Raw genomic sequence first — 21,325 nt, 5'->3', positions numbered from 1 at the left:
TGAATAAACAGGTCCACGAGAGGGGGAGACTTGGTGCCCCCTTGCTTGTTGATGTAATATGTTGAAACCACATTGTCTGTGTGGATACGGACCACTTTGTTGGCAATGATCGGTCTGAACGCCTTGAGCACTAGGAAAATCGCCAGAAGCTCCAGATGATTTATGTGGAGGAGCTTGTCCTAATGCGACCAAGATCCGAGACCTGAAGAAGGTCCAACGTCGCACCCCACCCCATAAGGGAGGAGTCCGTTGTGACCGTCACCATAGGAGCTGGGTCCTGAAACCCTGCACCCACCAACAGGTTGCTGAGAGACGACCATCACTCCAGGTCCGTTCTCATGGAAGCCGGAATCAAAATCAACTTGGAGTCCGGATCCACAGACTGATGCCAAGAACTCCTAAGAGCCATCTGAGTGCGCCTCATCTTGAGACGAGCAAGAGGAAGAGCCAACACACACAATGCCATGAGGCCCAGATGCCCTGAAACCACCAGGCCGACATGCTCTCCGACTGCGCAAACATCCCACACGTGGCCAACAGATCCGCCATTCTGTCCCCGGTCAGGTACACTCTGCAGTCGATCGTGTTCCAGCGAAAACCCAGGAAAATCAAGTCCTGCGAGACCGTCATGGAAGATTTCCGCCAGTTCGACAGCCCAAGATGGAACAGGAGCTGAAGGAGACTGAAGATTGCACGTGGCTTTTAGCGGACAAGAGCTGCGTAAGAGCCAGTCGTCCAAATACAGATATACATGGATACCGTGCAGACGAAGATAGGCCGCAATCACCAACATCTTCGTGAAGACACGCAGCGTCGAGCTGAGGCCAAAAGGAAGCACCCGAAACTGGAAGTCCTCCTCTTCCACAGAGAAACGGAGATATCTCCTGTGTGGATTCCAGATCAGAACATGCATGTATGCATCCTGAAGGTCCACCACACTAGGCCAATCACCCATCTGCAAAGAGGACCGAATCTGGCTGGGCGTAATCATCTTGAATTTCTCTTGGGGTAGGAAAAGATTGAACTGGCAAAGGTCTAGGATGGTGCGCAGGCCAGCCGGGTTGGGTTTAGGCACCGTAAACAGCCGGGAGTAGAAGCCCTCCCCTCGTTCCCCAAAGGGAACGGGTTCCCCAGCTCTGAGGTCCAGCAGTTTCTGAACCTCGGCTATTAGGGAGGACGAACCAGACTGTTGGTGTAACGCTCACCTGGTTCCCTCAGAGGCGCGGGTCTTGACTGGGCGGTGAAACCGTCTTCAATGTCAGGCGTAGGATTCGTTTGGCTCCCGGATTTGGCCCCTTTCTCACCGAAAGTTTGACCTGAAGGGTGAGGTGTCTGCAAGTGGAAAATCAAGGTATTAGTGCCTGGAAGATTGGGAGAAGTTCCAAGCCCCTCTCTCCCTCTCTCCCTGTGGTACTCGGTCGATGGTTGTGCTCACCTTAAATAGGTGAATGCTGGGCTCTCCATCCTGCGTCTCATGCAGGGGCGCTGGGTCCAGTTACTTCACTGGATATGAGTTCAGCCTCTTAATTACAGAGGGTAAGTGGAGAGCGATGCCGCCATGTGCTGCACGAGCGTGACTTGTAAGTATAAAAGATAGATTGCTCTCTTCAAATGTCTTATCTCCTTAATGTCTGTCTTTTCCCTTTCAGATGCTGTCCCTGCCGAAGAAGATGCTCCCCCAGGTTCGTGGCAGAGAGCGTAACAAGAAGATGGTGCATACGAAGGCACGTAAGTAGAAAGGCTGCTCTAGGGCTGTAGAATGCACCTTAATGTCTCTTTTGTCTTCACAGGTGCCGGAATGCAGCGCGAGCAGAGTTGGAGCGATCGTAACACAGGTAAGCAGTTTTGTAACTAAGCGTTACTAACCAATGTTCTTTGTCTTTGCAGGCCCGATGCCGTACGAGATATGCAGAAAAAACACCTTGAATGCTGCCGATGGATCGGGTAAGTTGAACCGCTAACTTTGCCTTTGCCTAACCTGTGCCTTTTGTTTTGCAGGAGCTGCTGAAGACTGAGGATTGGTTCCCAGCAGGTAATTTTCGTATTCACAGGATCCGGAACTGAAGATTCACTGGAGCTGACACGGTGAGCGTCCTGCTGCAGATGCAGAATAACGCGAAGCACCTTGCATCAATCGGGTGTGGTTTAAATAGTCCATAGGAGTGCTTAGGTGTCTTCTTCCACAGCCTCGCCCAGACAAAAGAGTTCCTGCTTCCAGAAGAGGTCCAGCATCAATGATCCAGGGAGTGGTGCCTGCCCCACGCCGAAGGAAAAGTACCTCCCTGCCAGAAGAGAGTGAAACATCATCTTGCTGGTAAGTAAGCAGCATGGTCTGCTGCAGGTAGGTCCACCCAAGCCCTCTCACACTTGTTATGAGCCCGGCGCTTCCTGTGCCGGGACGGGTCCATGATAGGAGCCTGGCACCACCGGTGCCAGGACAAGGTCCAAAAGGTCCTTATTGGGACTTGCTGGTGCCGATAGTATATGTTATGAGCCTGCTTCCAAGGATGTTGGGTAGGTCCTGACTCTTTGGAAGCAGTGGTCATGACAGTTGGAAAGGAGGGTTGAAGGGCAGGGTAGGGGATAAGGGGCAGCGGAAGCCCGCCCGAGCGACTGCCAAGACCCACCGGTCCTTGGTGATGGTCTGCCATACCGCCAAATGAGACGCAATGCGTCCTCCCACCGGGGTCTTGTGCCAGTGCAGAGAACCCTCATTTGGCAGGCTTTTCAGTGGTGTTACCACCTGAACCCGAGGAAGAGGCTGAGGAGCGGGAGAAAAACCAAGTCTGTTGCAGCCTCCGGCGGTTATTACTCGAAGGGGTATCCGCTCTGCGGGATTTCTGATCTAGAAACCCTCTGGATTCTAAAAGGAGTTTTAACCAGCCAGGATGGACAAGGACTTCGCTGTCTGGGTGCTGTTCTTTGTTTTGGTCAGTTCCACATCCGTTGTGGAATGGAAAAGCTGCTTACCATCAAACGGCAGGTCCAACACCTTGTCCTGCACCTCCTTTGAGAACTTGGTGGCATTCAACCACGCTTGTCGAGAGGTATCAAACTCCCAGCATAAGGCCGCCAAAGTGTCGACGTGATGAGCCGCGGCCCCTAGGAGATCCTGGGCCAAGACCCTGGCATCGGACAATCCCGCCTTAAAGTCCTCCAGCTTCTCGACTGGAATGAATTCCTCGAAGTCCAACAGACCTTTCCGCATTTTCATAGTCGCCCCCGCTAACACCAATTCTGCATTGGCCTGCCAGAGCTGCAGGGCCGAGTTAGCAAATACCTTCCTCCCGAGGGAGTCGAGGAGCTTGTCCTCTTTCACCAGGACCCGAGTAGCTGTCGTAGAAGAGGATGCTGCAGACCTGGACTGTGAAGTGGCCGCAGCCATCAATGTGGAGGAGGGGGGCGGACAAGCTGCTAGGGCCACCTCTTCCGAAGAATGCAGCCTGTATCGCGCGCCAATTTTCTTATTGACGAAGAGTCCAGAGTGTGGCTTCTCCCAGACTCTACGGACCTCAGCCAGAACGTCCTTCTGCAAGAACACGCCGGTACGCTCCGAAGGACAGAAGGTGAACGCCCCCGAAAGCACACCCTCCTGCAGAGCTGGTGCCTCGGGCACTGGGACATCCAATAGACACATGTCCAGTAGCCGGTCGTGGAAAGCTCGAATAGAACGGGGCAGGTCTTCGCTGTCCTGATCGCCCTGCGCATCATCCGACATGCCAGGGTCTTCCTGAGCTGCATCAGGCACAGTCTTGTCCACCGGGGACAGCCGGGGTAAGGGCTGAAGGGTTGGGGAAGGAACCACAGGCAAAGGCGGCGCCAGCGGAACCACCGGGAGCGTGGGTGGAGCCGGAGGCGCAGGCAGGCACATTTCTCTAAAAATACCCTTAAAATACTCCCTCATGGGGTCGGTACGCATGAGCGTCTGAAACTTGCCGAAAAAAGCGTCCTCCGCAGAAGGTTTTGGAGCTGCCGGAGGAGGCTTCTCCTGAGGAGGATAATTCCAGGGACGCAGAGGGGAGGGTTGCCAAACAGGCCCATCCCCAGAGCTGTCCACATAAATCAAGGGTGCCAAACCCACAGGCAGCAAGATGTTGTGCGGAATAGGCATCCGAGCGTTCCAGTCCTAAACAAGGAAACTTATGATCACCCAAAGGACCAAACCCTACACCTGCGGCCGATGGAGTAGTTGTAGGGGAAGCGCCCAAAATGGCTGCCGTGGTTGTGTTGCGGGAACGGCCGTCATTGTGCCATCACCAGAGGGGAATCGCGGCACGAGTTGAAGTGAAGCAGAGGTCCCCCCAGATGGATCAGGGGTCTTCATTTTAGCCTTTACACAAAGAACCGCGGCCGAGCCAGTACTATGCGGCCTGGAATGTTTCTGCGACATACCAATAGCCAAACTAGCCTTCACAGGAAGGACCTCGGCACTGCCGGTAAAGGAGGAACTTCGATTCAAAAGCTCACCCCTTGCCCCCTCAACAGTTCTGGTGTCGCCACAAGAGCGGGACCGGTTAGAAAGACCTTTCACTGATAAAGCCTCCTCAGGCTTCTCAGAACTGTTGGTCAACTTAGCCTCTTTATGGGGAACCTCAGACCTGAGTCCGGTAGAAGCCTCTTCATAGCGGCCTCCGAACATATGTTCGGTTTTAGCAAGCCCAGCCGAGGCCGTGGGGCGCACCTCGGTACTTTTGAGGGAAGCCGATAAGGAGCAAGTTCCAGTACCCCACGACTCAGAACTAGGTCTACACGCAGCCCCCACACGAGGGGCCTCGGATTGTAATCCGGTGTCCACAGGCCCCTTGGGAGACCCTCAGAAAACTCAAGTAAACTTTTTAGGCCCAGAAGGCACCTCAGGGCAAGCCCTGGTTACAGAGCGGTCAATGCTCCTCCCGGTCCGGGAAGACCCCAGGAAGGAGTCCCCCGGCCGGGGTGCTCTGAAAAGTAAACAACTCACGGGCGTTTCTCCTTTTCGTCGATGAAGGATTGAAAGTGCGTAGGAGTAGTGCATTGAAAAACCTCCTCCCACTGCTCTGACGTTTAAGGACCCGGACCGAAAGGGAAATCACAATAGAAACAGGAGTCCCAACGGTGATCGGGACCCAAGCACTCTAAACAGAGGATGGGGGTCCGCCCTCGCGAAGCATTGCTGACACAAGTTACAATTTGGAAAATCTAGGTTAAACGACATAGATTGACTACTATGCGATCGCTAGCGAGAGCCAGAGAGGAGGAAAAAATGGAAGAAATTCTTCCGCAGATGCAAGTGCGTCCAGTCCCGAACGAGCAGAGAAAAGGACTGATGGGCCAAGCGCAGGGCGGAGCCAAGATGGGCGGGGTTACGGCCGCATGCCGTACCCCGCGTAGAAAGAGAAGGACTAAAATGTTTGCAACATTCAATGCTTTTACAAAGTGCTCCGGTCCCGTCCCACAGGACGGAGGAATGTCCCATAAGTATGGAGGAAAGGGGACGGGACGTAGGAGTATGGATTTGACTGTTTGAGACTTGGTCTTGGTTTGAGACCTTGGTTTTGGTATTTAGAAATTTAGGAAGCTCTTGTTGCTTTTGCTCTGTTCTTTTGGTTTAAGGGCGGGAGATATGTTGAAATGTGCCTTTTCAAACTCATGTCTCTGCTGTGAGCTTTGGAATGCCTGTGCTGCCCCTCGGTCTGTCTCAACACAACCCCTCACCATCCTTGAACATGGAACACAAAAGGACAAACCCACACTCGAACCACTCCACATTGCACGCATTTGGGACAACTCACACTAGGGAACCAGCCCAAAACACTCAGCCAGCAGCTACACACTTTTAACCAACTCAACCGCCATTCACAACACAACTCAGAGATGCACTAAATCACACACCTGGTGACTACATCACTTGAAGCACTGCTGGTCACCAGACAACATAACTCGATGGGGCACAAAGGCACAATGGTGTTACACAAAGAAATGCCCAATGCCACATAGCCGTTTGACGGCTGCCACCACACATGCCAATGCCAGGCTATGGCTTGGCAGCAGCACAACAAACCACCAGTGTAGATACCCCACTGGTTAACTAAACAGCATAACCCACCCCATACCAATAGGCTGTACAACACCTCCAAGGGAATAACTACAGAGTGACCAACACCCCAACTCCTTATTGTGGGTGTACAACACCCCTCACCCCACAGGTGTCCTACCACGTGAGTGTCCAACACTCCATACACTCTGCCAACTCAACTGGCATGGGTCTGCCCAACCCCAAATCATGCTGGGTGTCCAAAACCCCTGAAGCAGCACGTAGGTAGGCCGGAGCCCCCAACAGCTGGCACGACTCTACCACGATACAACAAACAATGCCGCCTCAACCTAACTGGTGGATTGCTAAGCCACCAGAAGCCTACAACTCAAGACAGAAAGCATGCAACCACACAGGATGCAGTAAAATAAAGCAAATACAGGAACACAGCAATTGAAGAACCCTGTCCTAGCTTTTAGTCGGCATTTTGCTGCTGGTTATGTGAGGGAAATATTAAAACACGAAGCAAGTCTCATACTTGTTACTCGTTATGTCATCAGTGAACTTGAACAGAGGCCAAGTCAGCCATACGACCCTCCAGGTCACCAAGACAGACACTACTACAATTGCACCCTTAAAAAGTTAAATGTATCTCAGGCCTCACACCACAACTGACTTCTCACCGACTGAAATCCTTCTCAAATTCCCATCAGAATAGTACATGAATAGTCATGTCCAAACTTGACTACTGTAATGCACTGTACCAAGGCACTAACCAATGCAACCTTGACAAACTCCAGATCATACAAAATAATGCCATCAGAGCAGTCCTCAACATCCCTAGATCAGCCCACATCTCTGAAACTAGGAAGAACCTTCATTGGCTGTCAGTCGCCCAAAGGATTTCACCAAAATCTCTTGCCCTGACCTACAAATGCATGAATAACCAGGCCCCTATCCATCCTCACGGTTCACTCAATATACCCCCACCTCGCTCACTAAGGTCTACCCTTAGCCAGAGCCTACTGATCCCTAGATACAAGCTCCAAACAGCCAGTGGGGCCAGCTTCCCAGTTCTGGCAGCCAAACTGTGGAACTCTGTGGCTCTCACTATCAGAAACCTGCCCTCCCTGAACTCATTCAAACACAAAGCCAAACTTTGGCTAGTCACCTCAGACGACCAATTGTCACTTTGAACAAAACCTGATTACTTCTGTATTCCTGTCTAAACCTCCAATGTGATTGTATTCTAATGTTCAACTCAAATGTACTTTGTAATGTCATACGGTTATGTAACCACTGTTTCAAAGATATGCGCCCGGTAGCCTCCGGGCCTGGTTTGGCTATACAAATAAAATAAATACAAATACAAATACATATTCGGAAAGAATGGCAAAAATGCCCAAGAGACATGGTCGCACTATGGAAACTCCTCCACATAGTCGTACAGTTCTCCATTTCCAAAGTTCATTACTTGGCCCCCACAGCGCCTTACTCCCAATGCAAAAGTTACTGTGCCCCCGTACAGTACCTCCTAGGCACACATCCCGCCAAACTGGAGGTCCATCTGTAACACCGATCAGCTCCTGCGCAAGCGTCGGCCAATAAGTAAGTACACGCTCTTCTTAATGCGCCATCGAACTCGGGGCAATGAAAACAGGACCATTCTGCGTATCCACACAGCATTCTAGACCCGCTTGTTTGATCGGTGCGTCCCAACCAGCAATGTTCCCCGATGTAAAAAATATACTAGAAGACGTGGGCACAAGCACACCCACCAATCCTGCGCATGCACCTTCCACGCACTGCCCCAAAACACAATTCTTTTAATCCTAGATTGGCGCAAAAAGTTGTGCACCTCGTGCTCTCCAAGTCATATACACAAACCCTACTGGTGACATCACCTCTATACTACAGAAGGATCGCTACCACCCACAGTCTCACTAAATCCATCCGAAGATTTCCCAACTAGATCAACACCCCAACAAGAACAAACATATCCACAGCCGGTTTCCTGCCTCCTAACAGGGGATACCAATACTTCACATGCTCAATCTGTACCTACAGCGTTGCCTTGCCTGGGAGAGTGCATCAATCTTGTCTGCTTCGCTGGGAACAGCTCCTTTTCCCACCCAGAGTAGCTAGCTATTGTTCGGTTCAGCTGGGTCATGTGGGCGAGGACAACAAAACTGAGCCTTTCGGTCTGCAATTAAGGATTTGATTGTGTATTTTGCAGGTGACTCACTGCCTCGGAAATAAGTAATTTTCCACCCGTCCTTGGCTGCATACACTGTCTCTGTGCTTCGCGCTGCAGTGTCTGCATCTCTTCCATATTTTGAGGCAATGGCTTAATGCAAATTCACTACAGTCATTCTACGGTTTCCCTATATGTTCTAATGCTACCTTTTAGAGATTAGTACTTATCGAGCCCTTATACATCCCCATAGCGCCTTATGGTTAGTTGCGAAGAACCGATTGTAAGCTCAGTCAGTGTATGCTTAGCTTTCTTGCGTTTCTGCATTTGACTGGAAAAGTTTTTGACAGTATGTCTATGTATCTGTCTTATCTACAAAGCATTTTAAGCATTTATTTGTGTGTGCATATGTTGTCTGTGTAAGTTTGTGCAGGAGTGTGTATTTACTGAGTGACGAAAGCTGCTATGTCGTGTTTGTCGCAAGTGACATCAGCACGGCTGGATTTTATTATCAGTCAACTTGATCCAGTGATGAGACACCCGGCTCTTCGAAGCAGTCATTGCATAGGTTTTGTACGGTCGTCTGAGAGAATATCTTTCCATAGGTAGAATACACTGGTGCGCCTGGTGGTTGACCAAAAAGCGAATTGCATCTCCCGGTTCAAATCCTTCGGACTGACTACCAGTGACTCACTTCAGGCACCCCTCTGGTTGACTTGTTGACCACTTCACCAAACCCATTCACTTTCAACTTAGGGAGCCAAATCTCCGTAACCCCCCCCGTCCCCCAGATGCCCATAGAATTGGGCATGGTCATCCAAACTCCAGGTCACGTAACAGCAATCTCCCGAGTTGCACGAGACCCATTTTCCCCAATATTCTCTACAGTCGTCTGGGTCATCGAACAGGCCGCCAGTCGAGAAACATGGATCTGTGCTCTTAGGGTATCTTGAGCTACTAGTATCTTGTCATCTTCAAAAGTAGTTTCTACCAGTACCTTCATGCCTACAGTTTTCTCTGTTTTTCAGCATTCTGTGATGCATATTCTGATGCATAGGGTTAGCACTAGTACTAATGCTGCCAGCAACAGTTTTAGCATCAATATAACAGGTTATACAAACTTATTCCCTACAAGTCCGGTCAATTGTGAAACCATATTGACGCCAATGTCTAGGGAAAGACTTTATACAATTTTAGCCCATTGACCATTCATGTTGTTATCCATGAGAAGATGTATGATAGCCAACCTTCATCCTTCCCTGCATCTTTTGCTTCTGTTTCCATTTTGGCATGCATTTGCGATAACTTGGTTACTGCTTCAGTTAGTGTCCTATTGGCTTCGTCATTTGCTGGATCTAATGTACAGCAAGAAGACCCAATCTTGGCGCATACTCCTCCTTCTGTTGCTGTGAGAAGGTCCAGAACATATCTATTCTAGAGGGCAAATAATCTTACTGCTCTGAGTTTTTTTATGGCGTTGTAGCCATTGACAGTCAAGTTTATTGTTTGCATCAGTTCCCACCTCGTATTCTGGAGCCATTTTGCATTTGTTTAGGTCTGGCCTGCTGAACAATCAATGCTCTGGTGACATGTCGTCTAAGGAGTCTTCTAATGCCGATGATATGTAGTTTCCACTTTTCATCCCAGTTAGCTCTACAGATCTCTTCTTCATTCGGTTAGTGTTCATTTTGGGAAATTCGTCCATATTGATGTCCTTCTGTGGCACTACTACTGCATTGATGTGTACCAGTGAGCACAGTCCTCAGCAGTTGGGTGATAGCTTCTCATATACCTTAGATCCGCAAGCCCAATAGCGATCCATTAATACTGTTACAACTTTCATGCCTGGAGCTTTTATTGTTGGCTTTCATTCCTCATCTCTCAAACCTTTACTGCTACATCGTTACGGAAACATAATGCTGCTCCTTTGAGTGGTACTATGGGCATGGGCCCAGCCTCATTGTCTACCCACGTTAGTATCTTTACACTTGCTTCCCATTCCTTCAGGCATTTGTCATTCTCTTCTTGTACTATACAAACTGGAACTGTTAGGAGGCAAAGCACATATGCTCCTACTACTCCATTCCATCCTTCAGTTGTGTATACTCAGCCATATACAAGCACCTGTGGTCTTTCCCAGCATCCTGGCTCTCCGCTTATTTCTGCTGGTCCTTTCTTGGGGTAGATTTCCTTTAATGTTATTGTTCTCATTTCTCCCATTTGTGGGCATTCAGTAATGTATTGAATAGCCTGGTCTTTCCTCCAGTAATTGTCCATTATGTCTAGTGTTTTCATAGAATTGTCTTCATAGGGGAAAGTTGTCTTAGACATCCATGTCAAGGTTGGGGGTCTTCCCTTAAAACATCCCTCGGGTGGTGCACATTGATAGGTCAATAAGGCACTGTGCTCTTGCTTCTGGTATTTCAGTTGCCACAAACGTTCTGGAGGCACTCATGGACTAGGAGAGGAGAGCAGACATAGCAGCTCTCTCCAGTGGTTTACCTACTTTAGTCATGTACTTGCACCACATGTTATTGGATACTCAAGCAGTATCGGTAAAATAGGAATCAACCCCTCCTATATCTAAATCAGCACTGCATCTACCTCACCTTACAGGTCTGGCAGCGCTTGCCTGCCGACCTGACGTGGTAGCCCCACCTGCCGAAATTGGGGATATTTTAGTAGTGGTCGCAGCTGTGTTTTCAATAGCATGTGACAGCCACCAAAAAATGAGGGCAAAGATTAATAGTGAGAAAAGAACACAACTCAACCTTATTACACTTTTAATGATGAATTCATAACTTACTCCGCTTCAGAGCCTTGTGTGGCTTTGAAGAAATAGATGAACTGCATGAAATGCGCTGGAAATGCTTTATTATGGTGTCAGTACATATTAGTTTAAGCTCTGCAGTCACAATGTTGTACTTCTGCAATAAGGAATAAATGTTCCCACACAATGCGTATTCTAGGGTCATGAAGAACTTCAATTACTGAGGGACTTCCTCGATGAAGTTGTGGGTATGTTTTGGACAAATAGGCCAGGAAAACACGAAAGGATAAACTGGGAGAGGGCCTTCTTGCACGGCTGGACCTCACAAAATGGACAAATTGGCCTTGAAAGGCTGTGGGGTGAGGGTCTTGGGGAAGCATGGACCAATAGAGAAATCAGTGTCACAACTTTCACGATGAGTACTTTAAGTGTGCAGAAAGAAAAATAATAAACTAACAGTGTACCCTCACTCTGGATGTGTAGGAAGTCCTTTCCCCATCTCCCTCGCTCAGGAGCAAGTTATCATGGGTTGGCCTCTGCCATTTGCTGCCTTTTGTTCTTCTTGCGGGATGTTGGCCCCTTCGTTGCCATTGCTAGGAGAGGCCACTGCTCGATAGAGCTTGACATCACCAAGGCCTTTTTGCAATGCATCCTTACGGCCCATTGAGTTGCGTACTCAATCGTGTGGGGTCCTGTGAACCTGGGCTTGAGCCATGTGTGGAGGAAGTTCGGTAGGAGCACGCTGTCACCTGGGTAGAGTTGTGGTGGTTTGAGCCGGTCTTGGTTTCAGTACCATTGTCTTCTTTGCTTCTTTTTGGCCTCTCCCGTTGTGCCTGCAGTTGGCGAGAAATAAAATAAGAGGCACTAGCCATCAAGGCAGCCGAGTAATCATACATTTCCTGTCCCAGTACATTATACATGGTCAAAGCCCTAGTGGGAGGAGCCAGGGGCAGTCGCATGTGCAACCCGGTTACCACCTCATTTGGGTTTAAGTGGTGGTCAGACCCTGGTTTGTTGCGCAATGCGAACAATGCTAAAAGCAGACAGCAAAGCTAACTTTTATTTAAGGTTACTTTTATCTTGCCAATGGACTCCTTGAGCAGCCAGTTGACGCGCTTGCATACCCCATTCACCTGCGGGTGGTACGCACAGGAGAATTTGTGTTGAATTCCTAGCAAAGCTGCCATGTGATGGAACATCGTGTCGGCGAAGTAATGGCCATTGTCAGACAGTGTTAGGAAAAATTCTCTTCTAAGGCTTGCTTACCTATAGAGTCCCGCAGCAGCTTTGCTGGATTTGAAGGGTTTATTTTTTTCTCCTGCCAAGAGCGAGACCCTTTTTTCCCCACTCCTAGACAGATTGCTAGTGTGTGTTTTAGGCTATCTTTTGTGCTTATGGTCTATGGGTTTTTTTTCACCCTCATAGGAATCATCTTTTTAACATGTGTGGTACACAGCACCCTCCGTGCCGTACCACAGGGGTGTCGTAGCAATCCCCAATCAGACTCCATACCCTGGGACTGACTACTGTCTCCCAGGGCATGTAAAGTCCCCATTGACTTTACTAGTCAATTATGAACTAACCAGTACAACCCATCTTAATATGGAAGTACTGGAAAGGGTTAATAGTTTTTCCCTAGTGTTCATTTTCGAGGGGGTACCGTACAGTCCCTCTCTCAAAGGTTTCTGGCTGGTGGCAGTGGTTACTACCGTAAATATTCGACCGCGAATATTTCCCCATGGGATTTCCCATTGTTCGAGGCTACCACTTTTTCTGACAGCCTCTAACATACCGCCGGTTTATTTTAATATTAACTTTACTCTGGTAGGTTTTTATTGCCAGAACTTTGATTATAATTCTTTCTCGTGTCTTTCTCTATAATCCTAACCCAGGTCGGGATCCTTTGTTCGTCCTTTTGGCGGGCTTCTGCACAGAAGCCCTCCTCTCGGCGCCACTGAGTCTGGGGTAGACAGGATGTGTGAGAGGGGGAATAGGCACCCTGGACAGTGTTGCCTACGCAACCCAAGTCGCACTCTGCTGGGGGGGGTTCTCCCGCCAGGAGAGCCACCCCACTTTGTGACAGCTTGGCTGTATGAATGGGGGTCTTGCTGCATAAAAGCAGGGTCCTGAGGATGGAGGACAACACATCCCCACTGCAACTAAGAAACCGAAGAGGAGAGAAGCTGAAGACATCTGCAACGACGGAACCACGGGTGAAGCCCTGCTGCAGATCCTCACCACTTTTCTCCGACTTGAGAAGATCTTCCTCTGCAAGAGTTTTCTTCCCTTGAGTTGGTGGGGCAAACATGTTCGCCAATCGCCTTCCAGGGCGAATCGCCAGTGCCCTGCATTCGCAGACTGGATAGCCAGGCAGTCACCTGTCCACCACGACCGCGATTTAAAGGAGCCTACCTTTTATCCGTTTTGGCAGCACCGTGGCTGGTTTCATCCCTGGGCAGTGCAGTAACTCGAACCTTCCTCCACGACGAGTATCTCTTCCTCTGCTGGATCTCCCGAACTGCAGGAACTACTGCCACCGCAGGAGCCTCTTACACTTTTAAGGTACATTGTTCCGCCAGGCCTCCCGTTTCATTGGGTACTGGTAAAGGTGTTTTAAATCCTTTACTTACCTACTGGGTTGGCCGCCCCTACCATCTAACATTGTCTTTCACCTTCTGCAACCGCCTTTTCGAATCGTTAAACAAAGACTTGACTGCAGCTACTAGAATATTTTGATCCTGGGCACATTGCCCTGTACCATTGACTGTGGTACAGGCCTATTGACTCTGGCTAAATCTGTTACAACTACCTTCTCTAGACTGCTTCTCACCTAGAAATGTTGTGGAGCACCTAACTCTTATAACCACTTTTCCTTCCCTCTTTTTAAAATTCTGAAGTGCCATTTTGCTCGGTTTTCACCTCACTATTGCATATGCTAAAGTACTGCCTTGCCTAACTTGTTCACAATCTTATTGGGAAGTGTTGCTGGTGTATTAAAGAGTATAAACCTGTATAACTTGTCCTTTCTCTCCCTTATGAGAAATTGTTAGAGTGCCATTTCTGCTTGGTTTTCACTGTGCCGTTTTGCTCAGTTTTCACTCTTGCTCAAACTTGTCTACAATTTAAATAGGGAGTTGCGTATACTTTTGACTGATTTTAACTTGCTTTTATAATAGTGATTTGTGTGTGAACATCAGAGTGTGTAAAATAAATATATATTCTTTTTGATACAAAGCTTTGGTCAGTGTTTCCTTGTTCCATAGTATGGCAGTCCTAATGTGTAAACCCTGAATACTGCTCATCTCCCCCTTGAGATAGGTCTGACTGCTTAGCCACAGCTACCAACTAAATCTTTGAGGTACAGACTGATACCAAAGGGGATTTATTGCATATACCTGTAGTCTTAATCTTCTGTAGTGCTCCCTAAGGGAACTTCACAGGATTCTGCCCAACACTGCAGGACCTCATATTGGGAACATTTCTCTAACCCGGAATGTTGCTGCTTGAAGGGCATCAGGATGGGAACATGGACCAACTTCGATCCATCGGGAGAACAGACATACAACCACTATCATGTAACGGTAGCCCTGACATACTTGGAGCATGTCAACATAGTGGACATGGAGGCGTTGAAATGGACCCAGTGGGCGAGGTATGGCTCCTTTCACTAACCTTAAAGTATGGCATGCTGTAAAGCTTTGGCAAACCAAGCAGTTAGTCATAGATTCTGCCACATGCTCCGCCAGGTTGGGACAGAACCAAACTCCTCCAACGTGAGCAGCAAGAACATCCTTCCCCATATGGGTAGGCTGGTGTAGCTGTGTCAGTGCTGTTTGTAACAATGAAAATGGCATTACCACCTTACCTGTGCTTTCCTGTCGCCACAGGGTGTCTGATGGAGATATAGAACACACCCTTTTAACCAATAATTCCTTCCCTCTAGGTGCACTTCACTGTAAATCCATTATTTGTCTCACTGGTAATGCATTGTACCCTTCCTTCAGTACCATTGTGCGTACAAAACTGCGTACCCAAGAAGGGGAATCCATATCTAGGATATCCTCAAAATATGCTGCTGCTCTTTGCTTCCACATCTGCTGCCTCATTGCCCCTGGAAACTGGATCCTCCCCCTTCGTTTGTGCTCGACATTTCATGACCGCTATGGTTATTGGGAATTGGAGCACTTCTATCAGTCTGCCCAATTAGAGTGCGTGTTGCACTGGTGAGCCGTCAGCATGTCGGAAGCTCCTCCTTAGCCAGCATGACAGTACGGAGTGCACAGTAGACGTCACATAGGCCAAATCTGAATACACTGTCACTTGCTGGTTCTTGCTCTGTTCCAGTGCCAGTATTAGAGCCACTAGCTCTGCAGCTTGTGCTGGAAAATGATGGTAAGCGTGTGCTTACTACCACCTTACTCGTCCCATCTTCTTTTATTCTCACTACTGCCGTCCCAGTACGACTTTCTCCCGTGGTCTGGTTTATAGTTGACGAACCGTCAATGTAAAGTACTTCTCCCCGGTCAAGTGAGTTCTCTCTCACTCTCAGGATGTCGTTATAGCTTTCTATATGTGTGGTGCAGTCGTGTACATAATCTCCCTTCTCTAAAGGCTCTGGGACGAATGTAGCCGCATACCCTGAAGCCCTTTGTGTAGTCAGTATACTTTTGGGTCGCTCTAGTATAGCGAAGAAAGCATGCTCCACAAAACGAGTGGTACCGCATCCCATGGTAATACTAGCCGATTTCTCCAGTGCAAATGCAGCAGCACCTATCGCCTGCTGGCAAGAGTAGTGTCCTCATGGCTTGTGACCCATGGTAGCCTTCTCCGTCAGTACTGCAGTCATTACTACTCCGTTGGAGTGTGAGAATAAGTAAAATTTGTCTTGATAGTCTGGGATCCCCAACACCGGAGCTGTGCATATTGCCATCTTCAGCTCCTCAAATGCTCTGGTCATTTCTTCTGCCCACTGTAACATGCCCTCCCCGCTTTGTGCTTCTTTAAGTGCACTTAACAAAGGTCTTGTATATGTACTGTAGTCGAATACCCATGCTCTGCATTAAATGCAGAGGCCTAGAAACTGCTGCATTTGTCTTTTGGTCATGGGTTTTGGAGTCTTGTGAATTGCCTCTGCCTCTTCTGGTGTCACTTTTCATCCCTCTTGTGATGTCAGGTGTCCAATATACAACACCTCTTTTTGGCAATACTGTAGTCAGGCTTGGTCTACCTTAGACCCCTTTTCTGCGAGCACAGTCAACATCTGTACCGAGTCATTTCTGCACTGCATTTCTGTTTTACTACAGATGAATATGTCGTCTAGGGAATGTATAACAGTAGTTTCCAATTGTACATTGCCCAAGTCCATCTGGAGTACTCTGTTGAATATGGAAAGGGACTCGCTGTAAAGTTGTGGCAGCCTGGTGTGTTTCCACTTCTTACTTCTATATAGTAATGAAGTCAAATCTTTTGAGTCTGGGTGGAGTGGTATAGAGAAGAAGGCATTCTTCAGATCTATAACTGAAGTTGGTAGCTTCCGTTGGAATGCTACACAGAATTGTCGCTGGACTTGGAACTATAGGAAACTCTGCCTCGACAATGTGGTTCAAAGGGTGTAAATACAGTGCAAAACGGCACAAACTCCTCCCTCCGTTGCCTTCTTCACAGGGTACACTGCCGTGTTGCATGGGGATTCTGATGGTATTATGATGCCTTGTTTAACTAGGGCCGCAACGGTCTCTTAAATGCCCTCATCTGTCTCCCTTGATAAAGGATATTGCTTTGCTCTCTGTAAAATTGCTCCTGGTTTAAGCTTCACCTTTACTGCTCCTATTCCCTTCAGAAGGCCCACGTCGTAGGGACTGGTGGTCCATAGGAAACCGGGGACCTTGGCCAAAACTTCAAGAAATGACAGTGGTGCTTGCATCATCGCCATTCTCTGTGGTACCTCCCTGTAGTTTAAGTTCACCCAGTAAGTAATACTAATGTCAAACACCATCTAGTAATCCAAGTGGTTGTCTCGGAACAATCCATCAGTTACGGTAGTCAACCTGTAACCTCCCCCCACTACAATAACTGTCCTCCAAGCTCGTCCGGTGTCATCTGTTCCGAGCAATGAAATCCTGTCTTCTCCCACTATTACTGCGTATAGCTCTATCGGGATCACCGTCTGCTTTGGCTCATCCAATGGTAGTTCTGGTCCGAATATGTACTAGTTTGGAAGACGCCATAGTTTCCCCTGAATCCCAGGGAGCCATGCTATTATTACTTCAACTCCATATTGGACCAGCCCCTCATCTGCGGGCACCCCTCTCTGTACTGTGCGTCCGTATTAGGCCTGAATAACCTCCCTTATGTTTAGGAGGCGAATCCCAGGTGTGGAACAAACTCTCTTGGTCAGTGAATGAGATGGTCATGATGAGTTTGCTCATAATGTCTCTCCCCGTTATAGTTACTGGTGCCTGTCGGGAATACAATAATGTTAGAGCTAAGTCATGCTCCCCAATAGAAGGGAATATAAAAGGAACCAAATCCGTCGCCCCAGAAAATCCCGGAACGTTCAGGCATAGCCTGATATTGGATACCTTCCCTCCCTGATACAGCACCAGTCGCCCCCCCCCCGTAAATACAAGAAAGGAGAAAGTCTTGTCAGATATCGTCACCCCGATACGTGGCTCCTCTGCCAGGTTGGGTGTAATTGATAGGATAGAACACATCAGGTCCATGTGTGGGCTGTCCAATTGAGGGTACAATGGCAACCCGTTCTCTGTGAATGGTATGCCCCCTACCTCAATCACCCCTCCCAACTTCCGATTGGGAGATATTCCCATTCAATCTGTGCGTGTCAGCATCCGTCGTTTTGCTGGGCCGGGTTTGGGGACGGCGCGTTATTGTGCATCTGCCGTGCCTGAGAGTATGAACGCGCGGGCCCCTTGCACCTGGGGTGTCTGTCGCGTGTCTCTCACTCCGAGGTCTGCACCTGCTGCTGTGTTTGGTCCCAAGTATAATAATCAGCCTGTTCTCCATGATATGTGGGCTGGTGTTGCAACCCCTCCCCATTATAATGCATTCCACCCCCCTGCTGCTACATCCTCGCGAAATGTGCTGCATCTGTCCATAGACCCAGCACTGGGGTGGTCAGCCGATTTGCCTCAGATATACCCCTGAAAGCCCCTCTTGGCCGTGCTGCACGTGATACTCATACCCTCTTCCCCTAGGTAGCCCCCTTCTTCCTCTAAACCTGACAAACGCGTTACCTGCCCCACAAAACATCCCCCTGTGGGTGGCGGTCTGTACTGCGCATGCAGGGCACTGGTTCCTTCCAGGCTCGTTAACATTGCCCCTTCCAACGTACATTTTGACAACTTTTTCTGCACTAACTTTGCGTCTTTTAGCCTCCTTTCCTCACGCTTTATTCTCGCATTTTCTTGCATTAGACTACAATAGTGCACTATAGTGAGTTGGATTTTCGGACCATGGTTTAGCCTACATTCCCACCAACTTCTTAAGCTGCTTTTGCACCTGCTCTGACAAACCTTGACATAGTATATGATAAAACAACCCCACTGTTTGGCCCCACAATTCATTTCCCAGCTCCCGCGGTCAACAAAGGTAGCTTACACCTCAAGTTGTCTTTGTCAATCTGTTGCCATGGTATAAATTGAGGTCGCCATTCTCCCTTCTCTAGTAGTGGACATGGTGTTAGTCCAACCTTCCCACCCTGTCTCCCAGTGTCTTGGTGACGGTAAACACCCTTGCCAATTCTCCTCTCCTTTCTGCTGGCAGGTCCCTGAGCCTCTACGTGTATGGCATCACGATGTCTGCGCTGCATGATAAATCCTTAGAGTGATGTGCCCTTTCACCCCTGTCATTCCTCAGTCTACCAGTGTCCTTATCGTCTCCCAACACTGTCTCGATCTGGGCTCTTGGCCTGGCGGACAATGAAGAGATTGCCTTGTTCCCTCATCTTCACTCCCTACTAAGTCATCATCTGACTCCATATATCCACCATTGCTGTTAGTATTATCTTGGAAGCTAAGCCTCCTTAACACTGCTGCTTCTTGCTGTACCTGTTCTATGTTATGCTCCTGCACGACCCCCTCACGGAGGACGCAATATAATCCAAGTCGGACAGCGGAGCCGCCCTGCTATGTCTTATAGCACAGTCTCCCTCCCCTTGCTCCTCTCCCTCTTAGTAATCACTAAAACGTGCTAAACCCAACCTTACTCGCACTTCCCTTATTACAGCATGCTCATCTCCCCTGCGCTGTCGCTCTCTAAGGAGTCGCTCTACTTCCAACTTCCTCTTGTCCTTTATCTGCACTTGTCTTTGCCTTTCTTCTTCTGCCCTCCTTGCCATATCCGAGCTCTTCTCCGCACCTTGCGCCATCGCGTTTTTGCCTTTCCCTTCGTGCTCTTTCACGCTTTTCCTTTTCCTCTCACCTCTCTAATGCTTCAATTATTGCTGCCCATTCCCCTGCTTCACCCGTGTCCTTGCAACCCGCTACTTCTTGGTTAGGGCCTCCCATTTCTACTGCTACCTTCCAGTCTAGTTTGAGCAATATTTGTCTGCCTACCCTCTCCTTTGGAACTATATTCTACGGTCCCTCTTTCTTCCATCTATCCCCATGTCGTTCTCTTATGCATGCCTGAATCACGCTGCACTCTTTTCGCCTCCTGCACTTTTAGCTCCCTCAACCACTTGTCCGGTCTCATACTGCCCCTCCCTCTTGCTGTATGCTGGAGGTGCAAATATTGGATTTGTATACCCTGCAGCTGCTCTTAATTCCCCTTGCTGGATATAATCCCTGTACCCCCATGGTTGCGCCTTCGCTTTCGTGTTCCGTAGGAGATGGGGTAGTAGGTGCTGAAGGTTTTCGCCCGCGCCCTCCGGTTTCAGCATCCAGTACCTCGCCACATCCCTCCTCCCCCCTTGTCCTAGAAAATTTTCCACAACTCGAATATAGCCATTCGCTTGCTCAACTTTTTCCCCTTGTAAGCCTTGTGTATATGCGTGACTAATGGTTGCTGCACACATTTGGAGAAGCTCCCTCCTTTTGGCCATGGCTTAGGCAATTCACCCTCTGTGCTCAGTGTCCATTCCGCACTATATTTACAGATTTTGTCCTTATAGCGCAGAAGGGACTTGCACATATGCTGGAGGGCTGTGTTCCCTATGTTTTTGCCACGATACATTTCTTTAATACTTACTTGACCCCAAGTCTGGGTTTTCGACACTTCCACTGTAATCAAACAAGTTCACTTTATTTTGCCTTAACAGCACATGTTAAAATAACAGTTCAAACCACAAAAATCACAAGCCTCTCCAGCTCTCGACCAATGCCCTGGGAGTGCTCCGCGCACCGCCCTTCTCTAATTCTACACCTTCGCAGGCACACCCATCAATCTTGCGCATGCGCCTTCCACGCACCGCTCCAAAACACAACAATTCTTGTAATCCTAGATTGGCTCGAAAAAGTTGTGCACCTAGTGCTCTCTAAGTCCTATACACAAACCTTACGGGTGACGTCACCTCTATACCACAGAACAAAGGATCGCCGACACCCACCCTCTCACAAAATCAATCGGAAGATTTCCCAGCTAGACCAACACCCCAACAAGAACAAAACATAGCTACAGCCATCTTCCTGCCTCCTAACCGGGGATACCAATACCTCAGGTGCTCAATCTGTACCTATAGCGTTGCCTTGTAGACAAAACACCTCAGCAAGACTTAACCAGAACACCTTCCGCAATTCGAGCCATCATCACTTGCTAAGCCCTCTGCATGTGATACCGTCATCCATGACCTGAGCTAGAACACCCAACCCACAAGAAATCCAATATTTATATAGCTTTTATCATCCGTACCCTCGAGCCAATCATCTAGGCCAAATGCCGAAACTGGTCGCCTCAAGATCGAATCTTCGCCTCAACCATTAACATTCACATGGGAGTCTTACCACCCCAAAGTAGTCAACATCACCCTGTTCACCTCTTCTCCTATTTGCCGTATGGCTAAGTCTATACTTGCACTCCATGATCAGCGGACGTTGCTCAGCTGACGTTGCTCAGCTGACGTTGCTCGGCCACCGGCTCTCCCCCAACCTGCCTGCCTGCTGTGCGTCCCACGGACAGGGTTTTCTCCAAGGCGGCTCCCGACAGCCTCTTCACAGGGTGCACCTTCTGTGTAATTCTCGATCTCCGTGGGTCACCTCACAGCCCTCCAGGTGTAGCGAAGAGAAGAGACGGCTCGGTGCTGTTCGACGTAGCCAACTGTCCTCTGCTACCACTTTGTAATAGCATACCAGAGGAAAGGGTGTGTTTGCATCGATGATACCAAAGGTCAGCAAAG

General features: G+C 48.8%; 1 protein-coding gene across 5 annotated transcripts in view; it reads right to left on the bottom strand.

The window, feature by feature from the left end:
• FOXK2 (forkhead box K2) overlaps window positions 1-21,325 on the bottom strand; it is an 833,912-nt gene that overhangs the window by 443,760 nt on the left and 368,827 nt on the right. For 3 of the 5 annotated variants that reach the window (XM_069654528.1, XM_069654525.1, XM_069654527.1), the window contains one exon: window positions 11,724-11,807. The exons of the other annotated variants lie outside the window; for them this stretch is intronic. In XM_069654528.1, the coding sequence (XP_069510629.1) occupies window positions 11,724-11,807 (84 nt within the window). The remainder of the gene's footprint in view (window positions 1-11,723; window positions 11,808-21,325) is intronic. 5 annotated transcript variants of the gene reach the window in all.

Source organism: Ambystoma mexicanum, chromosome 3q (genome assembly GCF_040938575.1).
Source record: "Ambystoma mexicanum isolate Mex_15411 chromosome 3q, UKY_AmexF1_1, whole genome shotgun sequence".
Lineage (NCBI taxonomy): Eukaryota > Metazoa > Chordata > Amphibia > Caudata > Ambystomatidae > Ambystoma > Ambystoma mexicanum.
This window is presented reverse-complemented; position numbering and strand designations above follow the sequence as displayed.